The 26,277-nt window shown below is 41.0% G+C and overlaps 2 protein-coding genes across 2 annotated transcripts in view; both read left to right on the forward strand.

The window, feature by feature from the left end:
* Positions 1–381: 381 nt before the first annotated feature.
* Positions 382–17,660, forward strand: LOC139660350 (NLR family CARD domain-containing protein 3-like). Its single transcript, XM_071538465.1, has 10 exons — positions 382–512; positions 2,867–2,986; positions 5,803–5,981; positions 7,269–9,060; positions 11,503–11,676; positions 13,006–13,179; positions 13,660–13,833; positions 15,619–15,792; positions 17,112–17,285; positions 17,547–17,660. Exons 1-10 carry the CDS (start codon positions 382–384, stop codon positions 17,554–17,556), a joined length of 3,102 nt encoding a protein of 1,033 aa, XP_071394566.1. The 3' UTR covers positions 17,557–17,660.
* Positions 17,661–20,572: 2,912 nt separating this feature from the next.
* Positions 20,573–26,277, forward strand: part of LOC139660354 (uncharacterized) — a 15,788-nt gene continuing 10,083 nt past the window's right edge. The window contains exons 1-2 of the mRNA XM_071538469.1: positions 20,573–20,782; positions 21,695–21,854. Coding sequence (XP_071394570.1) covers positions 20,573–20,782; positions 21,695–21,854 — 370 coding nt within the window. The remainder of the gene's footprint in view (positions 20,783–21,694; positions 21,855–26,277) is intronic.

Here is a 26,277-nt window from a genome sequence, read left to right on the forward strand (position 1 = left end):
TGCAGTCCATTTACCATTATTATTTTACTGTAAAAGTCTGAGTTGGTGTTATTAGAACATTATTATTATTTTACTGTAAAAGTCTGAGTTGGTGTTATTAGAACATTATTATTATTTTACTGTAAAAGTCTGAGTTGGTGTTATTAGAAGATTATTATTAGTGTAAAAGTCTCTGAGTCAGTTGCCACCCTGTGGACTGTAGAGGGAATAAGAGTCAGAATGAACTGAACAGTTTATCACTGATTCACCTGTGGATACAAAGTCCTGATTGGCTGTTCAATACATACTGTTTTTAATTAGACATATTTAAAGAAATAAGCGATAGTAACTGTATGTCTGTGTGTGTGTGTGTGTCTCCAGTGTCTTCCGGAAGTCCGGAAGATGAGTGTTTGTGTGGAGGAAGAGGAGGGCAGAGCAGAGTCTCCAGTACCCAGCTGCCTGTCTGTGAAAAGTGACCAGTCTAAAGGCAATCCTCCACACTTCAGTAATGAACCTGGACCCTCAGACACAAAGTAAGAGGACTGGTTATACTGTAATGAGGAAATGTAATTTAATAACCTACACTATTGTACTGAAAACTACGGAGCCCAGGAGCGGCCATAGGGAGAGAAAAAAAGTTTTATGGAGGCCAAGATATAGAACAACGTGCGCATGAGATACATTTCATTCCCCGGATTTGGTGAATACCTGCCCTCGGTTTGGCTAAATTCATGCACATAGAATACATTTCAATGTATTTTTTTCATTCCTACTAATTCAGAATTTGTGCTCACAAAATAATTATATTCCCACAATTAAAACGCCACATCAATTATCCCAACAAGCCGAGCCGTTGAGTTCAACCACCTCTGAAAACATGTTGCCTTTTCTTTTGATTCACTGTCAACACAGCCAGGGCAACGCCACATTTCAAATGAAATGATGTGCTCTGACTCTTTAGAAGCTTGTGACTTGCACACCTTTTATGTATCCAGAGCACCATTTCACTATTTTGGCAAATTGTGCGCACGTTTTACATGTCGAGCGCACGTCAACAGCACAAATCGAGGGAACGAATTGTATCTGGTGCTCAGGAATAAACCAAAACCAGGCTCATATTAACCAAATGGAGAGAATGAAATGTATGTTGTGCAAAAACGAGGGTTCAAATTGCATATTGTGCTCATGTTACAGTACATCGTGGCCAAAATTATTTTTCTCTGGCCGCTCCCAGGCTCCATAGAAAACCCATCTGCCATTACAGCCATTTAATTAATCAAATAAAATTCACTTGTTTAGTTCAACTTCATTTTAACTGTAATTCTACTTCATTTCTTCATGTGGTCCCTCCTTGAAACCTTCTCACTACTGGAATCACCGATTAACCCACTGAACTGCTCCTACATAGAGTACGTTTACATGCACACTAATAATTGGATCTTAGCCCAATTAAGGAAATACTAAGACTGAAAGTGTCATGTTAAGGACTTCATCTATCTCCATCTATTGAGGCATGTAAACACCTTAGATTTCTTTTGGCTTTTTCAAACTGAACAGGTCAAAGGTCACCAGACGCAGTAACCTGGATGTTGTATTTACAAAGCAAACAACAAGGAGCAGTACAGTGGAGTGAAGAGCGATAATAATAATAATAATTATAATAATAATAACCTTTATTTGTATAGCACCTTTCATACGCAACATGCAGCTCAAAGTGCTTTACATCAGTAGAAGGCAGATAAAAGACAGATAAAAAGATAAAAATTCATATAAAAGAACAAGCAAAATACATTGCATTAAAAAAAATCAAATCAAGTAAAATAGAAAGATAAAAGAACACAACAAATACTCCCACTTTTAGATGCACATTGTGAGTGAACCCATATGTTGTTGTTTTTTTAATTTCCTTATCTCCTGTCCTTCCTGATTGTACTCTTGATCTGATATTTACGTTGTGATATTTGGTCAAAAACCTCACCATCCACCCTAGATAAAGCCCTGTCATCTTGCTCTTTTGAGTTCCTAGATAAAGCTCTCTATCTCTTAACCGAGTCATTAGAGGAATCACATTACTTATAAGCTGATTACTCCTAGTAATGGAAGTATTGGTGTGCATGTAAACATACTCACTGATACAATGGAACAGTGGTACATTTTATTAGGCTGCCACATATACTGTATACTCATCAGAACCTGCTGCAGCTGAAGACATCCTTAAGGACCAAGATGTCCAAACCTACTGAGAGTTAAAACCTGTCTTTTTCTTTTGAGTCGCTTGAGTCACTGTTAGCGGTCTTGATGAAAGACTGACTGACTCTGCAGAGTCCGTACAGAGTGCTGGACCCGACACGATCAGCCAGAACCTGGCAGAGTTTACGTCTGAAGCTCTGGATCAAACACAGAGAGGCAAGGATCTCTTTAAAGCTCTTGGGTGTGTGGCTCTCAACATGGTAGCACACATGAGACAGACCGACCAACAGGCACATGACAGATAACAGGAGTGCCTTGCTGAAATCATCACATTGAAGCAAACTAATCAAGACCTGCAGTGTGTTCTTGATCAGACTAACCAACGCATAATCTAGGCTATGACAGGATATGTTGAAAATAAATGAGGAAAAAAACAGAAATTACAACAAAGGATGCAGGAGCTTGAAGAGGTGATCAGCAGCCAGAGGACAGAGGTGATCAGTACAAATGTAAGTCTGGCACAGAGCAGATTGTGAAAGTGCAGATTAGGATATGAACATAACCAGCTGTTCACCTTAGCAAAAACTCCAGATGGAGGAACCAGATGGACAGAAAAAGTGACAATATGCAACATCACACGCATTGTTGTCTGTCTTTACTAGAACTAATGATATGTATAAAACATTTCTGTTTCCAGAGGTCAGTACCACAGGCAGAGAGCAGAGTCTGCAGTACCCAGCTGTCTGTCTATGAAGAGTGACCGGTCTATAGGGAATCCTCCAAACTTCAGTAATGAACCTGGACCCTCAGACACAAAGTAAGAGGACTGGTTATACTGTAAGCCTACCTGATAAAACTTGATTCATAATGATGAAGGAAAAATGTTCTGTTCTGTCATTTAGAATTGTTTCCCTTCACTGTTGCATTACACACTATGAGAGGATTGTATTCATGAAGCAAAGCTTGTAGTGAGGATATGAAGGAAAGACACTGGAAAGAGAAAAATAACTGCTCACTGCTCTGCAATACAGCTGTTCAACCAAAATGGATCTTCATCTGGATTATGTTAGCCAGAAACTATAAATATGTTTTTTCAGCTAAATACTAGTGCAGTGGTTCCCAAACTTTTTAAAGTCCTGTACCCCCTCAAACATTCAACCTCCTGCTGTATACCCCCTCTATCTCCACAGACGGCCAACTCTCATATGATGTTACATTTTACCATGTTTGTAAGCCTGCTACAAAAAGGAAGTGCCGTAAAATTTCAATTAATAGCCCGGCTTTTATTTGCTTCAAACACTGAACTCAACCGGCCTACATTTGGGACAGGCGTCTATATGGGACAGACCTTTAATTCCTTTCGCACAAAACTCTTGCTCAGCAAAGATGGGAAATACTATCAAATTGTTTATTTAAACCAGTATGAACATTACTTGTATAAAAATTAGTAGGGCTGCAACTAACGATTATTTTCATTGTCGATTAATCTGATGATTATTTTCTCGATTAATTAATTAGTTGTTTGGTCTATAAAATGTCAGAAAATGGTGAAAAATGTCAATCAGTGTTTCCCAAAGCCCAAGATGACGTCCTCAAATGTCTTGTTTTGTCCACAACCCAAAGATATTCAGTTTACTTACACATTTAAGAAGCTGGAATCAGAGAATTTTGACTTATTTTTGTTAAAAAATTACTCAAACCGATTAATCAATTCAGTCTATTTTCGATTATCAAAATAGTTGGCAATTAATTTAATAGTTGACAACTAATCGATTAATCGATTAATCGTTGCAGCTCTAAAAATTAGGCAATTGAATAACATATAAATTACGAATCATTCATTTGATCTCACTCCGAGAGAGAGAGAGACAGAGAGAAGCGGTGGTAGAGCGAGCTAGAAAGTGAATGAAGAGAGGGAGCGGTGGTAGCGAGAAAGCCGGTGAATCAGAGAAATAAAACGTTATTTTCTGATTGTTTCACAGTGGTTACGTTCTAAAGCAGAGAGAGAGAGAGAGAGAGAGAGAGAGAGAGAGAGAGAGAGAGAGAGAGAGAGAGAGAGAGAGAGAGCCCCGTATCAAAATACCGGTAGCCTACCTTAGAAAGGATGAAAGCCGAAAAAAGATCAACAGAGAAATGTCTTGCTGCTGCTTCTCCTGAGTTTTGTTCAGCAAATTTGACAACTGACAGCTTGAATTTCAGGTCGTAGCCTACTTTTTTCTCTGTGCCGCCATGGCGATCAACAAATGTGACTGATGTTTGAATGCAATTAACAAAAAAATAAAGAAACTGCTTCGCAGCGTCTTCTAATTGAGACCGTTCTTTATTTGTCAAAACGTGTAGCCACACCCGGCCAGTAAAAGGGACTCGGCATTTAATTGGGACTCGGATTTTAATTTAAGTTTTACGGTGTAAGAAACATAAAGTAGGCCTATATGAAGACATGACAGTGTTATTAACAATTCTGCTCTTTATTCGGCCTCGTAAAAAGCCCTCTCATATTTGGTTGGTTAGGGTTAGGCATGAGGAGTGAGATTGATCAGGGTCAGAGCCAATCAGAGGCAGAGTAGGGTGGGTCTTCGCAGAATGCAGGTGGGAAAAAAAACACTGCTAAAGATCATGCGACTGCTGACTGTTAATTACCGTGACTGAAGTGGGTTTTTTTAAGTGTGGGTTTATTTTTGACACAGAGAGGGTACTACAGATCTTTTTTGGCATACCCCCGACGTAACTGCGAGTACCCCTGGGGGTACGCGTACCCCACTTTGGGAATAGCCGTTCTAGTGCAACTTTGGAGAATAAATTATTTGTAGATACTAAATCCAACAAACTTCCACTATGGTTCGGAGCACAGAAAACCAGCTATAGTTGTGATTGCACCCTTAGTCCTGCCCGCCTCCCCCACAGTTGGTCAAGTTCCCTCATCCTGCTAGCCTCACCTTGACAGCCACAACCAGCTCACTGCTGGCCACAAGCATAAGACACGCCCACAGGAAAAGATTTACATACCAAAACGTCCCAACATCGTTGAAAAGCCAATTTCAGGCAAACAGGAGATTTAGACATGTAAATACAGACACTGATTGATCATGTAGATGTAATGTAGTGGAACTCTACCATCGTATCTTCTTTTTATCGTCAGACACCCTAACTGCTGTGATCAATCTCTGTGCCCTGCAAACGCTATCTGTAGTCAGAGGTTATCAAGAATGGAACTTATTTATTTACCAATGACTGCCAGGCAATGTCTGTGCTCTTTAACAAGTTTCATTAAGTTGATATAATAGGGCTGCATGTTGTTTGTATTGAGCTGAGCATTCATTAATGACAATTACATATGGAGCGAACCAGAAAAAGTGCTACAATGTTGCATTCATCCATGATCGCCACAGTGACATTTATCCATGATGGGTGAGTGGATGGGTGTGCAGTGTTGACTCATTAAACTACAACTATGGTAACAGATACAAATGTGAAAATAAACTTTACATGTTGTGGCAGCATGATGCTATCTGAACATCTATGTAGATAGTATGGGAAAATCCTGATGTTTAGTTTACAATTTCAACAAAAGATAGTTAAAAAATTTTTGGTTAAATCTTAATGTTTCCTGATCAGTCATCTCCACAGACACAGGAAGAGGACTCTAGGTGTTGTGAAGCAGCAGCTGTCCTGCTGTGCCTTGTGTAAGGAGGTCCTGAGGGATCCAGTCTCTACCAGCTGTGGATCAGAAGACTCCACCTGTCCCCAGTGTGGAAAAAGGTCCAGAGCAAGACCTGGACTGCAGACACCCAGTCAAACCAGCATTGCACAATGTAAGATTATAGGGCTGTGCAAAAAAATCGATACAGCTGAGTATTGCGATATTTTTTTCCACGATACTGTATCGATTTTCCAGCCCCTCGTATCGATACATAAAAAAAAATATTCAAGTTTTAAACGGATTTAAAATGCGGCAGAGCGACGTTTCAGCCACAGCTAAGCTAAGCTAAACTGCTAAATTTCTCCGTGATTCATCCAGAAGAGCGGAATCTAACACAAAAAACAACTAGCTTTACAATATAATGTCGCAGAGATGAGCAGAGATGTGGCGCCACTATTACAACTTATGAGGCCGAATATAGAGCTGTGGAACCAGACAAAACAGAGTGTGGAGGAGAGGGCGACCACGGGAGCTGGAACAGCGTCAGCTGAGAGAGACGCTCTGCACCGGGGGCTGAACACCTGTGAACGCCCGGTGATGATCGTCAGGGGGACAGACAGAAAACTCTGCGCTGCAACAAACTTCACGGTTCTTTGGTGAACCTGACTTTGTTTTCTGACAGAATATTATATCGGACTTTGCCAACTCTGAATACAGTACAACAGCGAACAGCGACTGTGTTAACTTTACCTGTAACCGTTCAGCCCTCGGTGAGTTGATCCACATAACCTAACTGACTCCAGTGCACTGGTTTGTTTTATGATCCTTTGAAAATGGGTGCGATTTACCCAGACTCGGTGAGGAAAAACGTTTTGTAAATGAAAATAAGCCTCAGTAAAGAGATATAATGCTACTTTGTCTCTGCTAACTTTGTCTTTGGTGCTACATTGGCCGTGAACACACAGTCAGAGTCAGTGACACGCGCAATGCATTCTGGTTGTTGTAGGATTCCCCCTTAATTGCGATATGGGGAATCTACGGCTGTTTTCTCAGTTTTCTCTGGTCATAGGGCAGTTGCTACTACATGGGTGACCTAGTTTTAATAAATCATCATATTCACAGCAGTGATACAGGAAATTTGTCCGAGTTATCAATATAATGTGATGTACATTATTAGACTACCCAGGTGGTACACAGCAAGTTGTATTTTCAGCTCTATTTTAAAATTTTCAGTAAATTATGTAGAGTATTGCAATGTATCGCAATATGTATCGTATCGCAATGTATCGTGATACAATCGTATCGTGACCCATGTATCGTGATATGTATCGTATCGTGAGGTCCTTGCCAATATCCAGTCTTATAAGACTGGGGGTCTGTCTACTGTTGTCACCATTTCTAAAACCAGGAAACAATAGCATATTTGTTAAACACTTGCTTATTCTTTCTTCTCTTCCAGCGGACGGCGGTTTGCAGGAGGATTTAGACGAGCATAAGATCAGTCTGAGAAACAGATGTGAAATTGTGATAGAAGGAACTGCTGAAGCAGGAACTGGAACCCCCCTCAATAGGATCTACACTGAACTCTACATCACTGAGGGACAGAGTGAAGAGGTCAATACCCAACATGAGGTGTGGCAGCTTGAGACAGCATCCAAGATGGAGACCCTCCATGACACTCCAATCAAGTGCCACGACATCTTTAAACCCTTACCTGACCAAAAGACACACATCAGAGTAGTTCTGACGAAGGGCGTTGCTGGCATTGGAAAAACCTTCTCAGTGCAGAAGTTCACTCTGGACTGGGCAGAGGACTTGGAAAATCAAGATGTCAGTCTTGTGATTCCGCTTTTGTTCCGGGAGCTGAACTTGATCAAAGATGAGCGGTACAGTCTTCTCATGCTGCTCCATGTTTTCCATCCAACATTACAGACGGTCACAGCAGAGAAGCTCACTGTCTGTAATGTTGTGTTCATCTTTGACGGCCTGGATGAAAGCAGACTTTTATTGGATTTCCACAACAATGAGGTTGTGTCTGATGTCACACAGATATCATCAGTAGATGTGCTGTTGACAAACCTCATCAAGGGGAATCTGCTTCCCATGGCTCTGCTCTGGATTACTTCCCGACCTGCAGCAGCCAATCAGATCCCTCCTGCGTGTGTTGACAGGGTAACAGAAGTACGAGGGTTCACTGACCCCCAGAAGGAGGAGTACTTCAGGGGGAGATCCACTGATGAGGCGCTGTCCAGCAGAATCATCTTACACATCAAGGCATCCAGGAGCCTCCACATCATGTGCCACATCCCAGTCTTCTGTTGGATCACTGCTACAGTTCTGGAGCACATGTTGACTACAGACCAGAGAGGAGAGCTGCCTAAGACCCTGACTGAGATGTACTCACACTTCCTGCTGGTTCAGACAAAGAGGAACAAGCAGAAGTATGACGTGAGATATGAGATCAGTCAACAGCAGCTGATGGAGACTGATAGGGAAGTTCTTCTGAAGTTGGGGAGGCTGGCGTTTGAACATCTGGAGAAAGGCAACCTCATGTTCTACCAAGAAGACCTGGAGGAGTGTGGTCTTGATGTCAGAGAGGCCTTGGTGTTCTCAGGCATGTGCACAGAGATCTTCAAAAGAGAGTGTGTGCTCTTCCAGAAGACGGTCTACTGCTTTGTTCATCTGAGCATTCAGGAGTTTCTCGCTGCAGTCTACATGTTCCACTGCTACACAAACAGGGATAAGAAGGTACTGGACACATTCCTGGGAGAATACTTGTATATATGGTATCAATCCCTGGATGGCTTCCTGAACACAGCCATGTTCAAAGCCCTGAACAGTAGAAATGGCCACCTGGACCTCTTTGTCCGCTTCCTTCATGGTCTCTCACTGGAGTCCAACCAGAGTCTCTTAGGAGGCCTGCTGGGTCAGACAGAGAGCAGTCCAGACAGCATCCAGACAACCATCAGCAACCTGAAGAGTATGAACACCTCCAATCCTGACAGAAGCATCAACATCTTCCACTGTTTGATGGAGATGAACGACCACTCAGTACATCAGGAGATCCAAGAGTTTCTGAAGTCAAAGAACAGATCAAAGAAGAAACTCTCTGTGATCCACTGCTCAGCTCTGGCCTACATGCTGCAGATGTCAGAGGAGGTTCTGGATGTGTTGGACCTGAAGGCGTACAACACATCACAGGAGGGACGAAGCAGACTGGTCCCAGCTGTGAGGAACTGCAGAGAGGCTCGGTTAGTCCTGATGTGAATATTAACATTATTTACAGTGTAGAGTGACCTTCACACCTGACGCCATAAGAATTACAATAAAGATATATAGTTCCTCAAACATACACACTATAAAAGTGTTGTTCTACATAGCAGTGGTACACAGTGATGAGCGTAACATGTTACAAAGTGATGTGTTACTGTAATCATATGACTTTTTCCTGTAACGGAGTAAAGTAAGGCATTACTGTTACAGTTTCAGTAATCACATTACAGTTACCGGTCTAACAGATCGGTCGTTACTTGTGTTTCATTCTTTAGTCTCCCTCGTCTTATCCTGCCTTGTGGAAATATTCAGTCATGTCGGAAATATTGGAATTAAAGTAGAGCGCACATAAACGCCAACAAAGTGGGACATCCTGGAAAGTCTGAATTTAAAGCTGTAGGCTAAAACCCTTAAGAAGATTTTGTGTGTCATTATTTAGATACTTCTGCTGGTAATGTGGCTTAGGTCAACAATATTTATTGGCCCAATGAATGCAAGTAAGCCTAGCACAATCGTTTTAGGGTGCAACGCAAAAAAACAATGTAATGAGTAGGGTAATTAACCTGTTTAGCCCGACGGACCCGGTACCGGGTCCACCCCACCCCCCCAGTTATGAAAAATCGCGACAGAAGATGGTCTATTAATAGAAGATATGAATGTTATACTGTTTTGAAAACATGGGGTCTTCAGCTTTCAGAATCTGTAAACCAACTGTATGTTGACCAAACTATGTCTTATTACTAAGTATTTTAACAATTAAGTCTTACAAATATAAACTTCGTAAATATAAGAGCAAGTTGTGATCAAAAGATCGGGGATAATTTTCTCTTCAGTCTACAATAACATGCTTGGTATCGCTGGAAACTAGAAATTCCGAGCTTTCCAATGGCAGTGAACGCACCACGAAAATGGAACGACACAGTCCGCCATTTCCGGGGAAAAGTAGCAGTCAAACTTCATATTTTACAGTCATACTGACAAAAATCTATGTTCTTGCCAAAATATTTCACTAAGGCTTATGTTATTTTCGCCAAAAACGGCACATTTTAGTTACTTACGTTTCTGCCGTAACTTGGGACCAAACGGGAGTTAAAGCGATCGTCAGGGGGGATTCCCCAGCCATTTTAGTCCAGCCAGACTGAATCCCTATGGAGGGTGCAGTGGCTCTTCGTCGCCTTCTGGTGGCCGCATCGAAGCACTGACACCAATGAGCCATATATCATTCTCTTCATCTGAGCCAGGCGAAACTGGGGATACCTCACACAGCACTGAGGACCCTTGCATTCTCTATTAATCTGCCTGAATAGCATGGATCTCTTCAGACATATATGAATATTGATTCCTAATCATTGTGTTTATTACTATTTCAATGTTTTTGGGAGATGTATGTTATTTGTAACATGGCTATATGGAAATGAGTAGTGTTTTGAAGTAAAACTCCCAGTAAACAGGCATAATGTAAATTGTAAACTTGACCAAAACCTGGAGACCGCCTGAGTATATTTTTAGGAATTGTACATAAATGTTGTATTTTGGTGTATTTCCATCAAATTTACAGTTACAGTTGTAGTCAAAGACTATGAGAAGACATTCAGTTGCATTATTATCCATGGGATCTTTGTTATAATGGTGATATTGCCTTAAAATATAGAATTATATACTAGGCGAGGATGAAAATCTTACTTTTTCCTTTATTGCATCTCCATTTACTCTGGAATGGTAACAGATATAGGTTTACTTACACTTAATTAATATTCCTTAGCTTCTTACCTATCAAAGGAGACCAGAAATATGCATATAGGCCTTATGGTTGAGGAGCTATTCCTGATTCATTTGGGGTATATTATTTTAGGCGTTTTTTCCTAGGGATAGGGCTAGGGCTTAACAGGCTAATTAGTTTTATCAGGGAATAATAAGTAAAGTAATTCATTACTTTTAAGACAAGTAACAAGTTGTTGTTGTTTTTTAATCTACAGGAGTGTCATGTTAATCCTGTGTTGTTTTACCAGAATTTGAAATGACCTGCCTGTGAAGCTTAGAAAATCTCTTTTTTTTTTAATCATTTTTTAAATCAGTTTTTTTAAAACACTTTTTACAGAATTACATTACAGTCATGTAATTGCATGTATGTATTCTTTTCTGCTTGGTTTCTGCTTATATTACACGTTCAGCACTTTTTGAAACATATGAATTATAATAATATGAATTATTGACATTATTATTATAATTGTAATTATTATTATCATTATTATTATTATTATTATTGTTATTGTTATTATTATTAGCAGCAGTAGTAGTAGTAGTAGTAGTAGTAGTAATAGCACTAGTAGTAGTAGTATGCTGTGTACATTTTGATTGGTATGCTTAGTCTCAGCTCTACTTTCATAATAACTAATCTTACATTCAATCTGTGATCACAGACTTTCTGGCTGTGGACTCTCAGAGACTCACTGTGAGGTCCTGGTCTCAGCTCTGAAGTCCAACCCCTCCCATCTGAGAGAGCTGGATCTGAGTTTCAACAAGCTGCATGATTCAGGATTGAAGCTGCTGTCTGCTGGACTGGAGAGTCCACACTGTAGACTGGAGACTCTCAGGTCAGACAGCATATTTTATTTCTGTGCTGACATCAATATTATATGAATATTGTGGTGACACTTAACTTGAGGATGTCTGTATAGAGTTGTTCCATCTGAAGTCAGACAGGATTTTTTATTTTAGAAATGAATTTGATTCTGCACCTATACCTTCACAAACCAAGCTGTAGTTAATACATGGTGGAATCTTTGTTAATTTGGCCTGATTTAAATAGAAATTATGTGCTTATTATTGTAATAAAAATGAAAAATCAATGAAAATGTTCTAGATTAGCTTTGACAGCCAGTGTATCGTTACGGCATACATATAGTGAGCCATAATAGCAGATTGATTGATCACATGAGTAGGTCTAATTTATGATCTGTTGTGTGTTCTTCTTATTCCCACATTACTGTACGATTTGATGACAGTATGAAACCTATTTAGCTATTTAGCCTAGTTTAGCCGGACTGCAAATGCAGCCATTTGACCCATGACTTTCTGTCCTTAAATGGTTCTGGACTCTTTTCATGTAGGTTCCAGAAGATATTTCCTCCCTGTTGAATATCAGTGAGACATAGGGCAACATTTTCAGGCTCTTGGGCAAAGTCCTGTGCCCTAAAACAGCGACTTTGGCTCCTACTGATGATGACTCCTGCAGCCTTAAAATGTACATGAAACCAGAGCTTATAACTGAAATGGTAACTTTATCATGAGGGAGTTTCATAAGGATAATGCAAATTTCTACACATTACATGCATATAAATATCTGTAAAATGTAAAGGTTCTGAGGCTGAACAAATATGCACACGTGATTTTCCACCAATGAAGATATACCAGAAAACATATTTATTGGTTTCAATAAATAAACAGCTTGATTCTTTAGTTCTGCATAAGTTCTTGGTGGCTACTCCAGCAATCCAACACCAATTCTGCTTTTTATCACAATTATGTCCAGAGAAACTGCCATCTGGAAATATTGTCCCAATAAAAAGTGTCCATTCTGGACCTTAACTAAACCTTAATTTATTTGAAACTACTTGGCATTCAGGGCCCAAACTCCAGATTTATCCATATGGTTGGTTAAAGAATATGTTCAAGGAAAATGGACCAATTGTGAGACATACGTAGGTGTGACAGCCAGTCTGATTTCAGATGGAATGACTCTATAAGGCCGATATTATGCTGATCCACACTAACAAAATGGTAAAGTCCATTGTCTAGGGCATAACAATGTTGAGCTACACATTTAGAACCTGAACAGATATAATTGGATTATGAAAATATGGATTGTTGCAAGCATTCAGGCATTTTCTATTTGATAACTACATGCTTTATTCTTTATTCAGATTGAGGTCCTGCAGCTTGTCAGAGAGCTGCTGTGCTTCTCTGGCCTCAGCTCTGAAGTCCAACCCCTCCCATCTGAGAGAGCTGGACCTGAGTCACAACGACCTGCAGGATTCAGGAGTGAAGCTGCTGTCTGCTGGACTGGAGAGTCCACACTGTAGACTGGACACTCTCAGGTCAGACATAATTTTTAACTAATTTTTCAGTTCTGTGTTGATAAAAATGTTATGTGAATACTTTATTGATATTGTGGTGACACTTAATTTGAAAGCATCTGTACGCTGACATTATGCTGATCCACACTGACTAGCTTAATGGTAAAGCCCATTGACTATGGCATAGTGCATGTTGAGTTTTAAAACCTTTAAAACCTGAATATTATAACAATATACAGCACTCACCCATTCACTCTTCAGTCTCTACTTCATCATTCAAGCAGCAGCATGTTGTCATTAATATTAGTGAGTGCTGGTTTTTCTTTTTACATTTGACACCCTGTTGGGGTTGGGTGTTTGGATTTGAGCGCTCCATTTTACAAAATCCTGTCGAAGACCTTGAAAGCTCTGATTGATTTATGCAAGATTGTACATTTCAGGTAGGTTTTCTATATCCAGGAAAATGTTATTTGATAGCTACATGCTTTATTCTTTATTCAGATTGAGGTTCTGCAGCTTGTCAGAGAGCTGCTGTGCTTCTCTGGCCTCAGCTCTGAAGTCCAACCCCTCCCATCTGAGAGAGCTGGACCTGATTCACAATGACCTGCAGGATTCAGGAGTGAAGCTGCTGTCTGCTGGACTGGAGAGTCCACAGTGTAGACTGAAGACTCTCAGGTAAGATCAGTTCACAGTTTTTCTCAGTTGATTTGACACATTTCTCCAAACTAAGGTCTGTGCTCTCAGTGTCTCTCAGGTCAACCCTCCAAGTTTTACATCAAGATTTCAGACTTTTATTCTGACCAAACTTCATATACACAGCAACTGACCTCAAACCTCATGCTTTGATATCTTATTTAGATTCCTGCACCTCACTCTATTCCTGTCTCAGCCATAATTCACTGTCACATCTCCAGCTGGTTCAGAATAGAGCAACTAGGATTTGAACTAGTGGTAAGGTAACATCATCATATCCCCAATTTATCATCTCTCCACTGGTCACCAGTTAGATATAGAATTAATATGAAAATTTCACTCAGCACATTTAAAGTAGTTTTGGCCCTGAATTACACTGTGGACCTCTTAGTTCCCGATGAGTTGAGAGCAAGCTGAGATGTTCGGGTCTTTCTGATTTTCCCTCAGTCTAGACTCAAGACTAAAGGTGATTTTGCCAGTCTCAGTCCCAAGTGCTTGCATTAAAAATGCAGAGTTTTTGATCGTTCAGGAACTTTGACTAGGAGCAGGCAAGGTTTACAGACCGAATTTTGCCAGTCTGACAAGCTTTGTGGGGTCTTTGAAGCCTTTTCTGTTACATGAGTAAATCATATTGTGTGAAAGTATTTGAAATAAATTATAAAATTTCACCTGTGTGGCTTGTCCTAGTTGTTTTCATATGGATACCTTAGAAATGGCTGCCACTCTTCTTCTGCGCCTCTTCCCTGTGCAGCAAGCTGGAAAACTTGCTCTTTGCTGAAAACCTGATACAACTCCATCTAAATCTGACTAAAGACAGCTAAACCTGATACAACTCCATCTAAGTCTGACAAAGTACAGCTAAACCTGATACGACTCCATCGAAGTCTGACAAAGTACAGCTAAACCTGATATGACTCCATCGAAGTCTGACAAAAGACAGCTAAACCTGATACTACTCCGTCTAAGTCTGACAAAGTACAGCTAAACCTGATACAACTCCATCTAAGTCTGACAAAAGACAGCTAAACCTGATACTACTCCGTCTAAGTCTGACAAAAGACAGCTAAACCTGATACAACGCCGTCTAAGTCTGACAAAAGACAGCTAAACCTGATACAACTCCATCTAAGTTTGACAAAAGACAGCTAACCCTGATACAACTCCATCTAAGTCTGACAAAAGACAGCTAAACCTGATACTACTCCATCTAAGTCTGACAAAAGACAGCTAAGACTGATGCAAGTTCACCTAAATCTGACTAAGTAAATCTACGAATGACAAAGGCGGCTGAGGATGTCCTAAAATGGCCACCGTACTGGAGTCACACTGCAGACATGTGATACACACACTACTCATGCAACTCTTATCAAGCGCCCCCCTCTCAATAAGGCGATCTATTGAAGCTTCCTGCACCTGCTCACTCTCTTCATATTGCCATGCTGCTACTACGCTGCTCAGACTGCTGTTCACTGCTGCTCAGTTGTTGCTGCTGCTCACTATACATCATTTCATCATCCCCACCTCCACCCAGCATCCACCTGTAGACTCTGATTCTAGGTTTCCCCCGGGGGGGAAGTTCCCTTTCGTCACTCCCTGCTCTCTTTGGCTAGCCAGGTGTCTGCTGCAGGGAGTGACAGCATCAGAGCCTAGACGCCATACTGAACTCAGTATCTATATTTGCATTAATTCTCTATAATCTGTTTACATGAGTTGGTTGATTGAAATTCTAAGAGAACAACATTTCCTTATCTTTTCATGTCCATTGAGGCTGAGTGGCTGTAAACTGTCAGAGAAAAGCTGTGAAGCTCTGGCCTCAGTTCTCAGCTCCCAGTCCTCCAGTCTGAGAGAGCTGGACCTGAGTAACAACAACCTGCATGATTCAGGAGTGAAGCTGCTGTCTGCTGGACTAGAAAGTCCACACTGTAGACTGGACACTCTCAGGTCAGTATTACTGATACTGTTCAACAGAACACCATTTAAATTCTGCTTTACATGCACATTAATGTCAGTGAAAATACCTGACCTCTGTAGGATTTTCCTGCTGATGTGAGTTTTGAAAGCAGCTGAGATACCAACATTTGTAACTAGTTTCTATTCTCTGAGAGAATATTTCATTATTTCCTCTCCTTACTGCCTCTGTTGTTGAAACCTAAAGTAAAGGACTTGTCACATTCTGTCACAAATTGAGTCCAGAACTGAAATGAAAACACAAACCAGATCCTTAACTGTTAATATTGGAGACAGTGACAGTTTTTGCATTATCATAACTAATTTCAGAGCAGTGCACTAATGAGAAAATCCAACATGTAACTCTTTTTAAACATGGAGTTTACACTGAGAGCTAGGATCTCTTTTTCAGAAAACCTGTACAAAAGTTTGCAAAAGCAATCCTCAAGAATAAACAATAACTAACAAACTATTAGTGCTGGGTGATATGGCTGAAAATGTTAAAATCATTAACATTTTCATATCATATTGACATCATGTTTTATCACCATATATGTAAAATCACTATTTCTGTCAAGTTTAAAGGGTTAATTTTGCTCCTGAATAAAAGTTGAATAGATCACAGTCACCTTTCATTGAACACTTTTTTATCAGCAGAATAAAACTAAAAACATAATAATAATAAACCAGACAACAAGTGGGAGTGAAACTGTTTTTTCAGTCTTATTTTTCAACACTATAACCTTATATAATCTTTCAATAAGAATAATGAAACAAAAGCCTGTTCTTCTGCTTCTTCCAATATGACCTGAACGCAGCAGAAAACTAGCAGCCATGAGGAAGTGTGTGAGCAATGCTGAAAAGCATCAGATGGACTATTAGAACTGAAATGTTGTGATAATTGTTCAGTCGCAGGTATTTAAAGGTATGTTTAACTGCAGTGTGAGTGTTTCTGTTTCAATTGCTTTTTGGGTTCAACTGTTAGAGTGTGTTTGCTGTGTGTGTGTGTTGGACAGCAGTGCTCCTGTTTAACTGAAGCTATGTCAAGCTCTACAGTGAAGGAAGTGAACAAAATCAATCATCATGATGGAAAAACTAGGAAAATAAAGCCCAGGTTGAACATAACCACAATTATGCTTTAAGAGAGGAACTCTGCTGGTCATTATTGAAAGCCACCCAGCTGCCGAGATAATTAATATTGTTTTTTCCACATTAAATCATTGCAAGAAAATACAACAATGTTGCTGTTTGCTGCTTGTGTGCGTGTGTGTGTGTGTGTGTGTGTGTGTGTGTGTGTGTGTGTGTGTGTGCAGGCTGTCAGGCTGTCGTCTCACAGAGGAAGGCTGTGCTTCTCTGGCCTCAGCTCTGAGCTCTAACCCCTCCCATCTGAGAGAGCTGGACCTGAGCTCCAATCATCCAGGAGCCTCAGGAGTGAAGCTGCTCTCTGCTGGACTGGAGGATCCACACTGGAGACTGGACACTCTCAGGTATGGAGAGGCAACGTCTGCTAGAAGGCTGAGAGTCACACACATTTTCTCTGTCACACTGACAAGCTGAGGAATACTGTTTCATGTTTAATGGTGGATGTGAGTGGAAATCCTTCATATTGAAGGTTATTAAATGTCCATCATCAAAGATAATCTGCTGATCTGACTTATTCCCTGTTTATTCCTCCTGTGTGGAACATGGTGGAGTGCAATGGCTGAAACCAGGTGAACTGGTGTATTGTGTCTTGTTCTCTCCATCAGATACCTGTGAACTCACACTGGACCCAAATTCCAAAGTCCTGGAGACTGTACTGCTCTGATAAGTGAAGTGGACGCAATATCATCTTCATCTTAAAGGCCTCTACACACCCAGCAACAGGGGGGGCGGGGGGGGGGGGGGCGGTTGGTTAAGAGTCACGCACCTTCAACACCTTCAAACCGTTTGGCTTCCATACACGGGTAACAGTTCACCCGACAAAGTTCACACATAGTCACAGTTCCTCCTGACAAAAACACAGCGCGCTGAAAACATACTTAACATACATATAACTTCACTTAATAGCCCGAGAGAGAGAGAGAGAGAGAGAGAGAGAGAGTGAGAGTGAGAGAAAGAGTGAGAGAGAGAGAGAGAGAGAGAGAGAGAGAGATGGTGGAGCGAGCTGGAGAGAGAGAGAGATAGTTGAGCGAGCTAGAGAGAGAGTGAGATGGTCGAGCGAGTTAGAAAGTGAATGAAGAGAGGGAGCGGTAATAGCGAGAAAGCCGTTGAATCAGAGAATTAAAACGTTATTTTCTGATTGTTTCACAGCGGTTACGTTCTAAAGCGCAGAGAGAGACAGAGAGAGGGAGAGCCCCGTATCAAAATACCAGTAGCCTACCTTAGAAAAAAGATTAAAAAAAAAAAAGAAGATCAATGGAGAAATGTCTTGCTGCTGCTTCTCCTGAGTTTTGTTCAGCAAATTTGAAACCGTCAGCTTGAATTTCAGGTCGTACTTTTTTCTCTGTGCCACCATGGCGATCAGCAAATGTGACTGACATTTGACTGCAAGTAAAAAAATAAAAAAAAACTGCTTCTTAGCGTCAATGGCAACCGGCTTACGGATTACATATAAAATTACATTTAAAAAAAACGAATATCCGAATCCCAAAATTGAAAACCGAATATCTACCCAACGAACGAATATCCGAACAGTCGAATATTCGGGTCCAGCCCTAGTATGTAGTATTATACAACAGGTAGTTCCGACCAAGCAATCTGATTGGTCAACTAGACATTTAGAACGTGATCAAATCAGCATGACAGCACACCTAGCCGTGCTCATCACTAAATATTACTCAATAATAAAGTATTAAATGAATAGGACAAGACATAGATGACAATAAAGAAAATCAATTAAAACAGTTACACATTGAGGCAGGGAGGTTTGTGATCATGGTTTTAAATTGTCCATAGGTTAGTAGAGTATTGGTTTTTAGTGTGTGTTGAAGATCATTCCAGGAATTTGGAGCACTAAAATAAAAGGCTGATTGTCCAAATTTAGGGACCTTAAGCATAAGCAAGTCATTTGAGCGAGTTTGATAGGGTCCAAGGTTCCAGTCCAACAACATTGAAATGTAGGGTGGTAGCTTTCCAACGAGGGCTTTATATATAAACAAATACCAATGTTTATTACGCCTCTTTGCCAGAGAAGACCAACCCACCTTATTATAGAGAATACAATGGTGAGTACCATAGCTATCACCAGTAATAAATCTGAGGGCAGAATGATAAACCGTGTCTAGGGGTTTAAGGGTGGAAAGAGCAGCATTTCTGTAAATTACATCCCCATAATCCAACACTGATAGGAAGACTATTGTATATTGTATATTTAAATACAATATATTTAAATATAACGCTACGCTAACTCGGTGAGTCGGTGACACGGCGCTACTAGCTTAAAAATACATGTGAAGTTCGCGGACATAGTAGCTAAATCTGTCCATGGAGAAATTATTTTTTTCAGCAGATATCTTAGTTACAACAAGATTGAGCTAGCAAGGCAGTTTTGTGTTTATATGTGTGGTATTTATTCAGTTTGGGAAATCCCGCGATCTCTAGAAAGCATTAACGTTAGCTCCAGTTGGCTGGCTGACTCAACAGGGACTAGAAATCGTCTCTGTTGTTAGGTCGTTACTAAGGCTCCGCCTACTTGCTGGAGTAGTAAACTAGGTTCCATTACATAGGAGTCTACTGACGTGACTGATTGTTTTCCAGTTATTAGTCAGACCCCATGTATTTCCAGGGAAACGGAGATAACACTAGAAAAAAGTTTTTTATTTTGAGAGCGAATTGCCCCACAATATGAATACATTTTGTTTATATCTTTTATTTTGTTGGTAACTGTTGTATAATCGCAATATTACACTCGAGGCGCTTGCGCCTCGGTCCTGACCTCATCACTGTCATGCCAATAATGACGGTAAAGCACACCCTCTCGTGTAATATTGCTTAATTAAAGTTGTGTGAACTGTCACAGTTCAAAAATGTGTGCTTTTAATAAAAAGCACAGCCTGTAAAGTCTGCTAGAGTGAATTGTGACATCATCACTCTAGGCTGGCTCCATAGGATGCTGAGTCAGCAATCACACAATGATTGCTGACTCAGCACTCACACAATAAGCTAAAACTTCTGTGGAATGTAAAAGATTCTCTTGCACTTCTCCTGTTTTAGGTGATTTAATTTGATGGATTTGACTTGATCTGTTTGAGTATGTCTACTGGAGACTTTGTGATGCCTTGTGATTTTGCTGCAAACCAATTTCCCCACGGGGACAAATAAAAGTTTGTCTATATTGCATGGGAAAGGAAACCATCCATTTTGATGAAAGGATGTGGTAAGGACTTTGTAATACCATGGGATTAAACATTGCTTTCTTTTACAATTGTCATTTTAATTGTCATGTTTTACTATTAGTAATGTTGTGGAACATATGTGGTACAAGTTCCTGTTAACTCTTCTCTTATCTCTTCCTGCTTTCTTACAGTGCAGACGCTTTACTGCTTGCTCTCGCCTCTGTTTGCATTTTTCTGCTAATATTCTTGCTTTTCTTCTGTGAGAAACTACGTGCAGCGGCTCCTGGATACTTATAAATCACTGGGACTGTAATTATTTGTAGATATAGTAGGCTATTGCCATATTTCCACATTTTTATGACCTCCTCAGTACTACGTGAGCGTGGCCTACCAACAGCACAAGCCTGTACTGCAGTGACTGGATACGTGGTACTTAGCTAAAGCTAATTAGCAGCAAGATGCCCCCCTTCTCCACGGACGACTACCACAAACTTCTACAGAAGATTGCAGTGCTGGAAACCAAAATTCACCGGTTAGAAGTGAATGTGGAAGTAAATGGACTATGTGGGAACAACACCACTTTACCATGGACTCAGAACAGCGGACAAGAGAATGCTAACACGCGGCTAATTAGCACCAACAAAACTACCAAGAAACAGGAGGGCTGTGTACCGGGTAATAAATCTACAAGTGGTAGTCCTCCCTGGAACTCTCTTGGTGCAAAGCCTAAGAGTAGATCACTTCCCTGGGAAATGGGAGGACGAGTAACAGGCAGAGCCCAGCGCCCTGAGATTTGTGATGCGACTGGCTGGCCTGCATTATCATCCAGGCAGAATGCCTCTTCAACCCCTGTACTTAGCAGGACACAGCAGTGGACAGCTGCAAAAGGGAGGACTAGCAACAAGCCTCCCCAACAACCATGTGTGCAACTGGAGAACAGATTTGCTCCACTGCTGCAGGACCCTGGATCTCCGTCTGATGACCTGGATAACCTCTCATCTTCACACAGCAGGGTAAGGACTGAGAGTAAATCAGAGAGTAAAAGGCTACAGGGAAAGCTAACGACTGGGCCTCAAACTCTGATTGTGGGTGACTTTGCTGTGAAAGATATGAAAAGCATGCACAGTAAAAACACCAAAATACTCTGCTTTCCCAAGGATATGGTCTCTGACATGACAGAAAGAATCCTGCCTATCATGGCTGCACATCCAACTGTGAAAACCATCATAGTGCACATAGGGACTAATGATGTTGTAAAACAACAGTCTGAATTGCTGAAACGAGACTTTATTGATATGTTGAACACAGTCAGCTCTCTGAATGCTGAGGTGTTTATCAGTGGCCCTCTACCGCCAGTCAGAAGAGGAGTTGAGAGATTCAGCAGATTGTTGGCACTGAACACATGGCTTTCGACTGCATGTACCGTCCATTCAGTGCATTTTATTGACAATTTCAACTTTTTCTGGGACCGCAGACATCTTTTTAAGTCAGATGGACTTTGCCTTAACAAGTCAGGAGTAAAATTGTTCACCTCTAACCTATTTTACTTCCTGCGTCACCCATCTGTTCCCTCTGCCAAGGACAAGAGACAAGAGGAATCAAAACAGGAGGAAGAGATAACACAGCGCAGCAGAAACCGTGAAGGAGAGCCGCCTCGGCCCCCGCCTGACGAGATCTTTAATCATGAGAGACATCAGAGCCGAGAGGAAGAGTCTCTACCCCCCTCACCCGCAACCGCCTGTGAGGATTCACCTCCTTCAACCCCCCAGGCCCCATCCAGGTCACCCTCCTCTCCAGTCACCCTTTCTCCCTCCTCCCCCCTCTTGGAGTTCACTGATCAGATGAAAGAGCTGGTCACTGCTGGGACCAAACTTACCCCCCGCCCTACTCCCATTTTCTCTCCCCTAAACCCCCCTCGGCGTCCACCTCCACCACTGCCTTCAAGTCCTCAGCCAGTTCTGACACAATTGCCACAGTTACGGCGCCCACCTCCCCCCCCCCCACGACGGCATCGGAGTCATCGTCTATCTCCCCAGCCTGATAAAAGCACAGCACGTCCAGTTGTTTGTGTACAAAATGCAACAAGCTCTAACTGATATCTGCTGGGTCCAGGCTACAAGGATAATGGCACTGATTCTTCCCAGGTTAAGCCGGGGCCCTGTGTGCCAATAGCTTCCTCAATTTCTGTCTTGATAGGTAATAGAAAAAGAATGGTGAATCTGCTAAGAAACAAGAAGCACTCAACCGATTCTGCAAACTTAGCAAATTTAGCATCCATTCCTCGTCAGCCACAGCCTGTCCCAAAAGATTGGGCAGATAATGCTTTTAACACAATAAATCTAGCTTTATTAAACGTCAGGTCTTTGGCAGGAAAACCATTTGTAATCAATGATTTTATCATTAAGCACAATCTTGATTTTATGTTTTTAACTGAAACTTGGTTAGACCAAGACAACAGTGCAGCTGTTCTTATCGAGTCAACTCCTCCCAACTTCAGTTTTATGAGTGAAGCTAGAGTGCATAAGAAAGGAGGTGGAGTTGCCATTTTGTTTAATGATTCCCTCCAATGCAAGCAGATATCTTATGGAAATTTTGCTTCTTTTGAATATGTGGCTCTTCAGTTGAATTCCTCTTCTCGAGCTATGTTCCTAAATATCTACAGGCCACCTAAATACTGTGCAACCTTTTTTGATGACTTTACAGAACTGCTGTCTATAATCTGTATTGACTTTGACTGTGTAGTTATTGTTGGTGATTTTAACATCCATGTTGACAACCCCCAGGACAAAGGGACTAAAGAACTGTGTTGTGTTCTTGATAACTATGGACTGACTCAGCATGTGACGGAGCCCACACACAACAAGGGCCACACCTTGGACTTAATTATCTCCAAGGGTCTGAACATTTCTAAGGTTGTGGTGACTGATGTTGCTCTCTCTGATCATTTCTGTGTTTTCTTTGAGAGTACTATCTCCGTGCACACAAATGTTCAAACAGAGGCAATCGCAAAACGGTATATCACTGAAAACACCAGTGATTTATTTATTCAGGCTTTCTCTTCCACACCCGCCCTCTCTTGGGTCTCAGTCAATGAGCTTGTAGATAATTTCAATTCTAAAATTACAAATGTTATTGATGCCATCGCACCCACTAAGGTGAAGGTTGTCTCTGGTAAGAAAAGATCTCCATGGAGAAATACCACGCTGGTCAGAATAGAAAAAAGAGAGTGTCGAAAGGCTGAACGCAGGTGGCGAAAAACAAATCTCCAGGTTCATTATGACATCTATAAAGAGAGACTTCGCATTTATAATTTGGAACTGAGAAATGCAAGGCGGTCCTTTTTCTCTGACATCATCACCAGAAACAATAATAACGCACGCGCCTTGTTTGCTACTGTTGACAGGCTAACAAACCCTCCCGTGTCAGTAGCCTCTGAACTTCTATCCACCAGGGCCTGCAATGAATTTGCCTCCTTCTTCACTGACAAAATTCAGAAAATTAGACAAGCAGTCAGTGCCTCCATATCAGGTACAGGATATGTGTTGTCCCTGTGTCCACTTCAAATCAATTCAAATACCATGACACAATTTTATCCGATCAACCATAAAAACCTGGAGGACATTATACAACATCTGAAATCCTCCTCCTGCTGCCTTGATATTCTGCCAACAGGCTTTTTCAAAAATGTTTCAAATTGTATGGCCTCAGACCTTCTACAAATTGTAAACATGTCTCTTCTCTCAGGTGTCTTTCCACAGGCCCTGAAAACTGCAGTCATCAAGCCACTCTTAAAAAAGAACAACCTGGACACGTCACTAATGAACAATTATAGGCCCATATCAAACCTCCCGTTTTTAAGTAAAATCATTGAAAAAGCCGTTTTTCAACAGCTGAACAACTTCTTGGCACTAAACAACTGTTTTGATGTCTTCCAGTCAGGATTTCGACCACACCACAGCACTGAGACTGCCCTTGTTAAGGTCTTCAATGACATCCACTTAAACACAGACAGTGGCAGAATTTCAGTCTTAGTATTACTGGATCTCAGTGCTGCATTCGACACGGTCGACCACAACATATTACTGGACCGACTGGAAAACTGGGTGGGACTTTCCGGCACAGTACTAAATTGGTTTGAATCCTATTTAAAGGACAGGGACTACTTTGTGTCTATAAGTAATTACACATCTGAGCGGACAAAAATGACATGCGGAGTTCCCCAAGGCTCCATTCTGGGGCCTCTTCTATTCAACATCTACATGCTTCCACTGGCTCAGATTATGGAAAACAACAAAATATGTTACCATAATTATGCAGACGACACACAAATTTACATAACCATATCACCAGGGGACTATAATCCCATACAAACGCTGAGTAAGTGCATTGAACAAATCAATGACTGGATGTGTCAGAATTTTCTTCAATTAAACAAAGATAAAACTGAAGTAATTGTTTTTGGAGCCAAGGAAGAACGATTAAAAGTCAGTGCACAGCTTCAATCGGTAATGTTAAAAACCACAAACCAAGCCAGAAATCTTGGAGTAGTCATGGACTCAGACTTGAATTTCAACAGCCACATTAAGACAATTACTAAGTCAGCCTACTATCACCTTAAGAATATATCAAGGATTAAAGGACTTATGTCTCAGCAGGATTTGGAAAAACTTGTCCATGCATTTATCTTCAGTAGACTGGACTACTGTAACGGAGTCTTTACAGGTCTCCCTAAAAAATCGATCAGACAGCTGCAGCTGATTCAGAACGCTGCTGCTCCAATCCTCACTAAGACCAAGAAAGTGGATCACATCACTCCAGTTCTGAGGTCTTTACACTGGCTTCCTGTCTGTCAAAGAATTGATTTCAAAATACTACTGTTGGTTTATAAAGCACTGAATGGTTTAGGGCCAAAATACATTTCTGATCTTCTGCTACGTTATGAACCATCCAGACCTCTCAGGTCGTCTGGGACAGGTCTGCTTTCTGTCCCCAGAGTCAAAACTAAACATGGAGAAGCAGCGTTCAGTTTTTATGCTCCACATATCTGGAACAAACTCCCAGAAAACTGCAGGTCTGCTGCAACTCTCAGTTCTTTTAAATCAAGGCTGAAGACTTTTCTGTTTGCCGCTGCCTTTTATGACATCAAATAACTAGTCAACTCTCACACTGCACTGTAACCTTTATTCTTGTATTTTACACCTGTCCTATTCTATTTTAGCCTATTTTTGGGTTTTTTTTTATTCTCTTAGCTCTTTAATGAACTTTATTTTTCTTGGTCTTTTATTTGAATTTTATCGTTTTCATTTTGTCTCGCTGCTTTTAATGTTTTATGTAAAGCACTTTGAATTGCCTTGTTGCTGAAATGTGCTATATAAATAAACTTGCCTTGCCTTGCCTTGCCTAGTCTCTGACTACAACTGTAACTGTAAATTTGATGAAAATATACTAAAATACAACATTTATGATACAGTTTATAAAGATATACTCAGGCGGTCTCCATGCATTGGCCATTTGGATATCCAAAGTGCCCATGTGTGCCATATGGCTTTTCTGCCTGTTTACTGGGAATTTTACTTCAAAATACTATTTATTTCCATATAGCCATGTTACAAATAACAGAAATCTCCCAAAAACTTAAAAATAGTTAAAAACACAAGGAATACTGATCAACTCTGTGCGTTTTGCCTCCTCCTGCGTAATGACATTGAATCAGGCACACAGAGAACCCCTATCTGCAGGCCGGGTCCTCCGAGTCATGTGACACGTCGCTGGATTCCTCTTAGTCAGCAGAATTGAGTGGTGTAGAGCTCACTGATGTCAGTACCTTGATACAGCCAGCTGATGGTGACAAAGACCATGAGTTCCCCACATAGGCTTTCTGTCTGACTGGGTGATGGCTTTGTTTGAAGCTCAGCAGTACTGGTGGACCGTACTGGTGGTTGGGAATTGACGACGGGAGGGTGAGCTGAGAAGTCTTTGGTGAAATATTTGGGCAAAAAGATAGATTTTTGTCAGTGTGACTGTAAAACGTGAAGTGTCACTGCTCTGCTTGCCTGGGTCTAGCGGATGTTGTGTTGCTCGGATTGTGATGCGTTTGATGTCGTTGGAAAGCTGGGAATCTGTAGTTTAGTTGGATACCGAGCACATTGTTGTAGAGTAACGA

Source organism: Centroberyx affinis, unplaced genomic scaffold (genome assembly GCF_046629955.1).
Source record: "Centroberyx affinis isolate AG114_WGS23_722 - 3 ecotype Tasmania unplaced genomic scaffold, CSIRO-AGI_Caff_v1 ptg003278l_1, whole genome shotgun sequence".
Taxonomy (NCBI): Eukaryota; Metazoa; Chordata; class Actinopteri; order Beryciformes; family Berycidae; genus Centroberyx; species Centroberyx affinis.

What these genes read in the sequence shown, in the direction of transcription:
- LOC139660350 (XM_071538465.1), top strand. Translation starts at nt 382, where the DNA reads ATGAGTGTTTGTGTGGAGGAAGAGGAGGGCAGAGCAGAGTCTCCAGTA. An exon ending in TCAAACCAGCATTGCACAAT is followed by an intron (nt 5,982 to 7,268) that starts GTAAGATTATAG and finishes CTTCTCTTCCAG; the next exon opens with CGGACGGCGGTTTGCAGGAG. An exon ending in TGTAGACTGGACACTCTCAG is followed by an intron (nt 13,180 to 13,659) that starts GTCAGACATAAT and finishes TTCTTTATTCAG; the next exon opens with ATTGAGGTTCTGCAGCTTGT.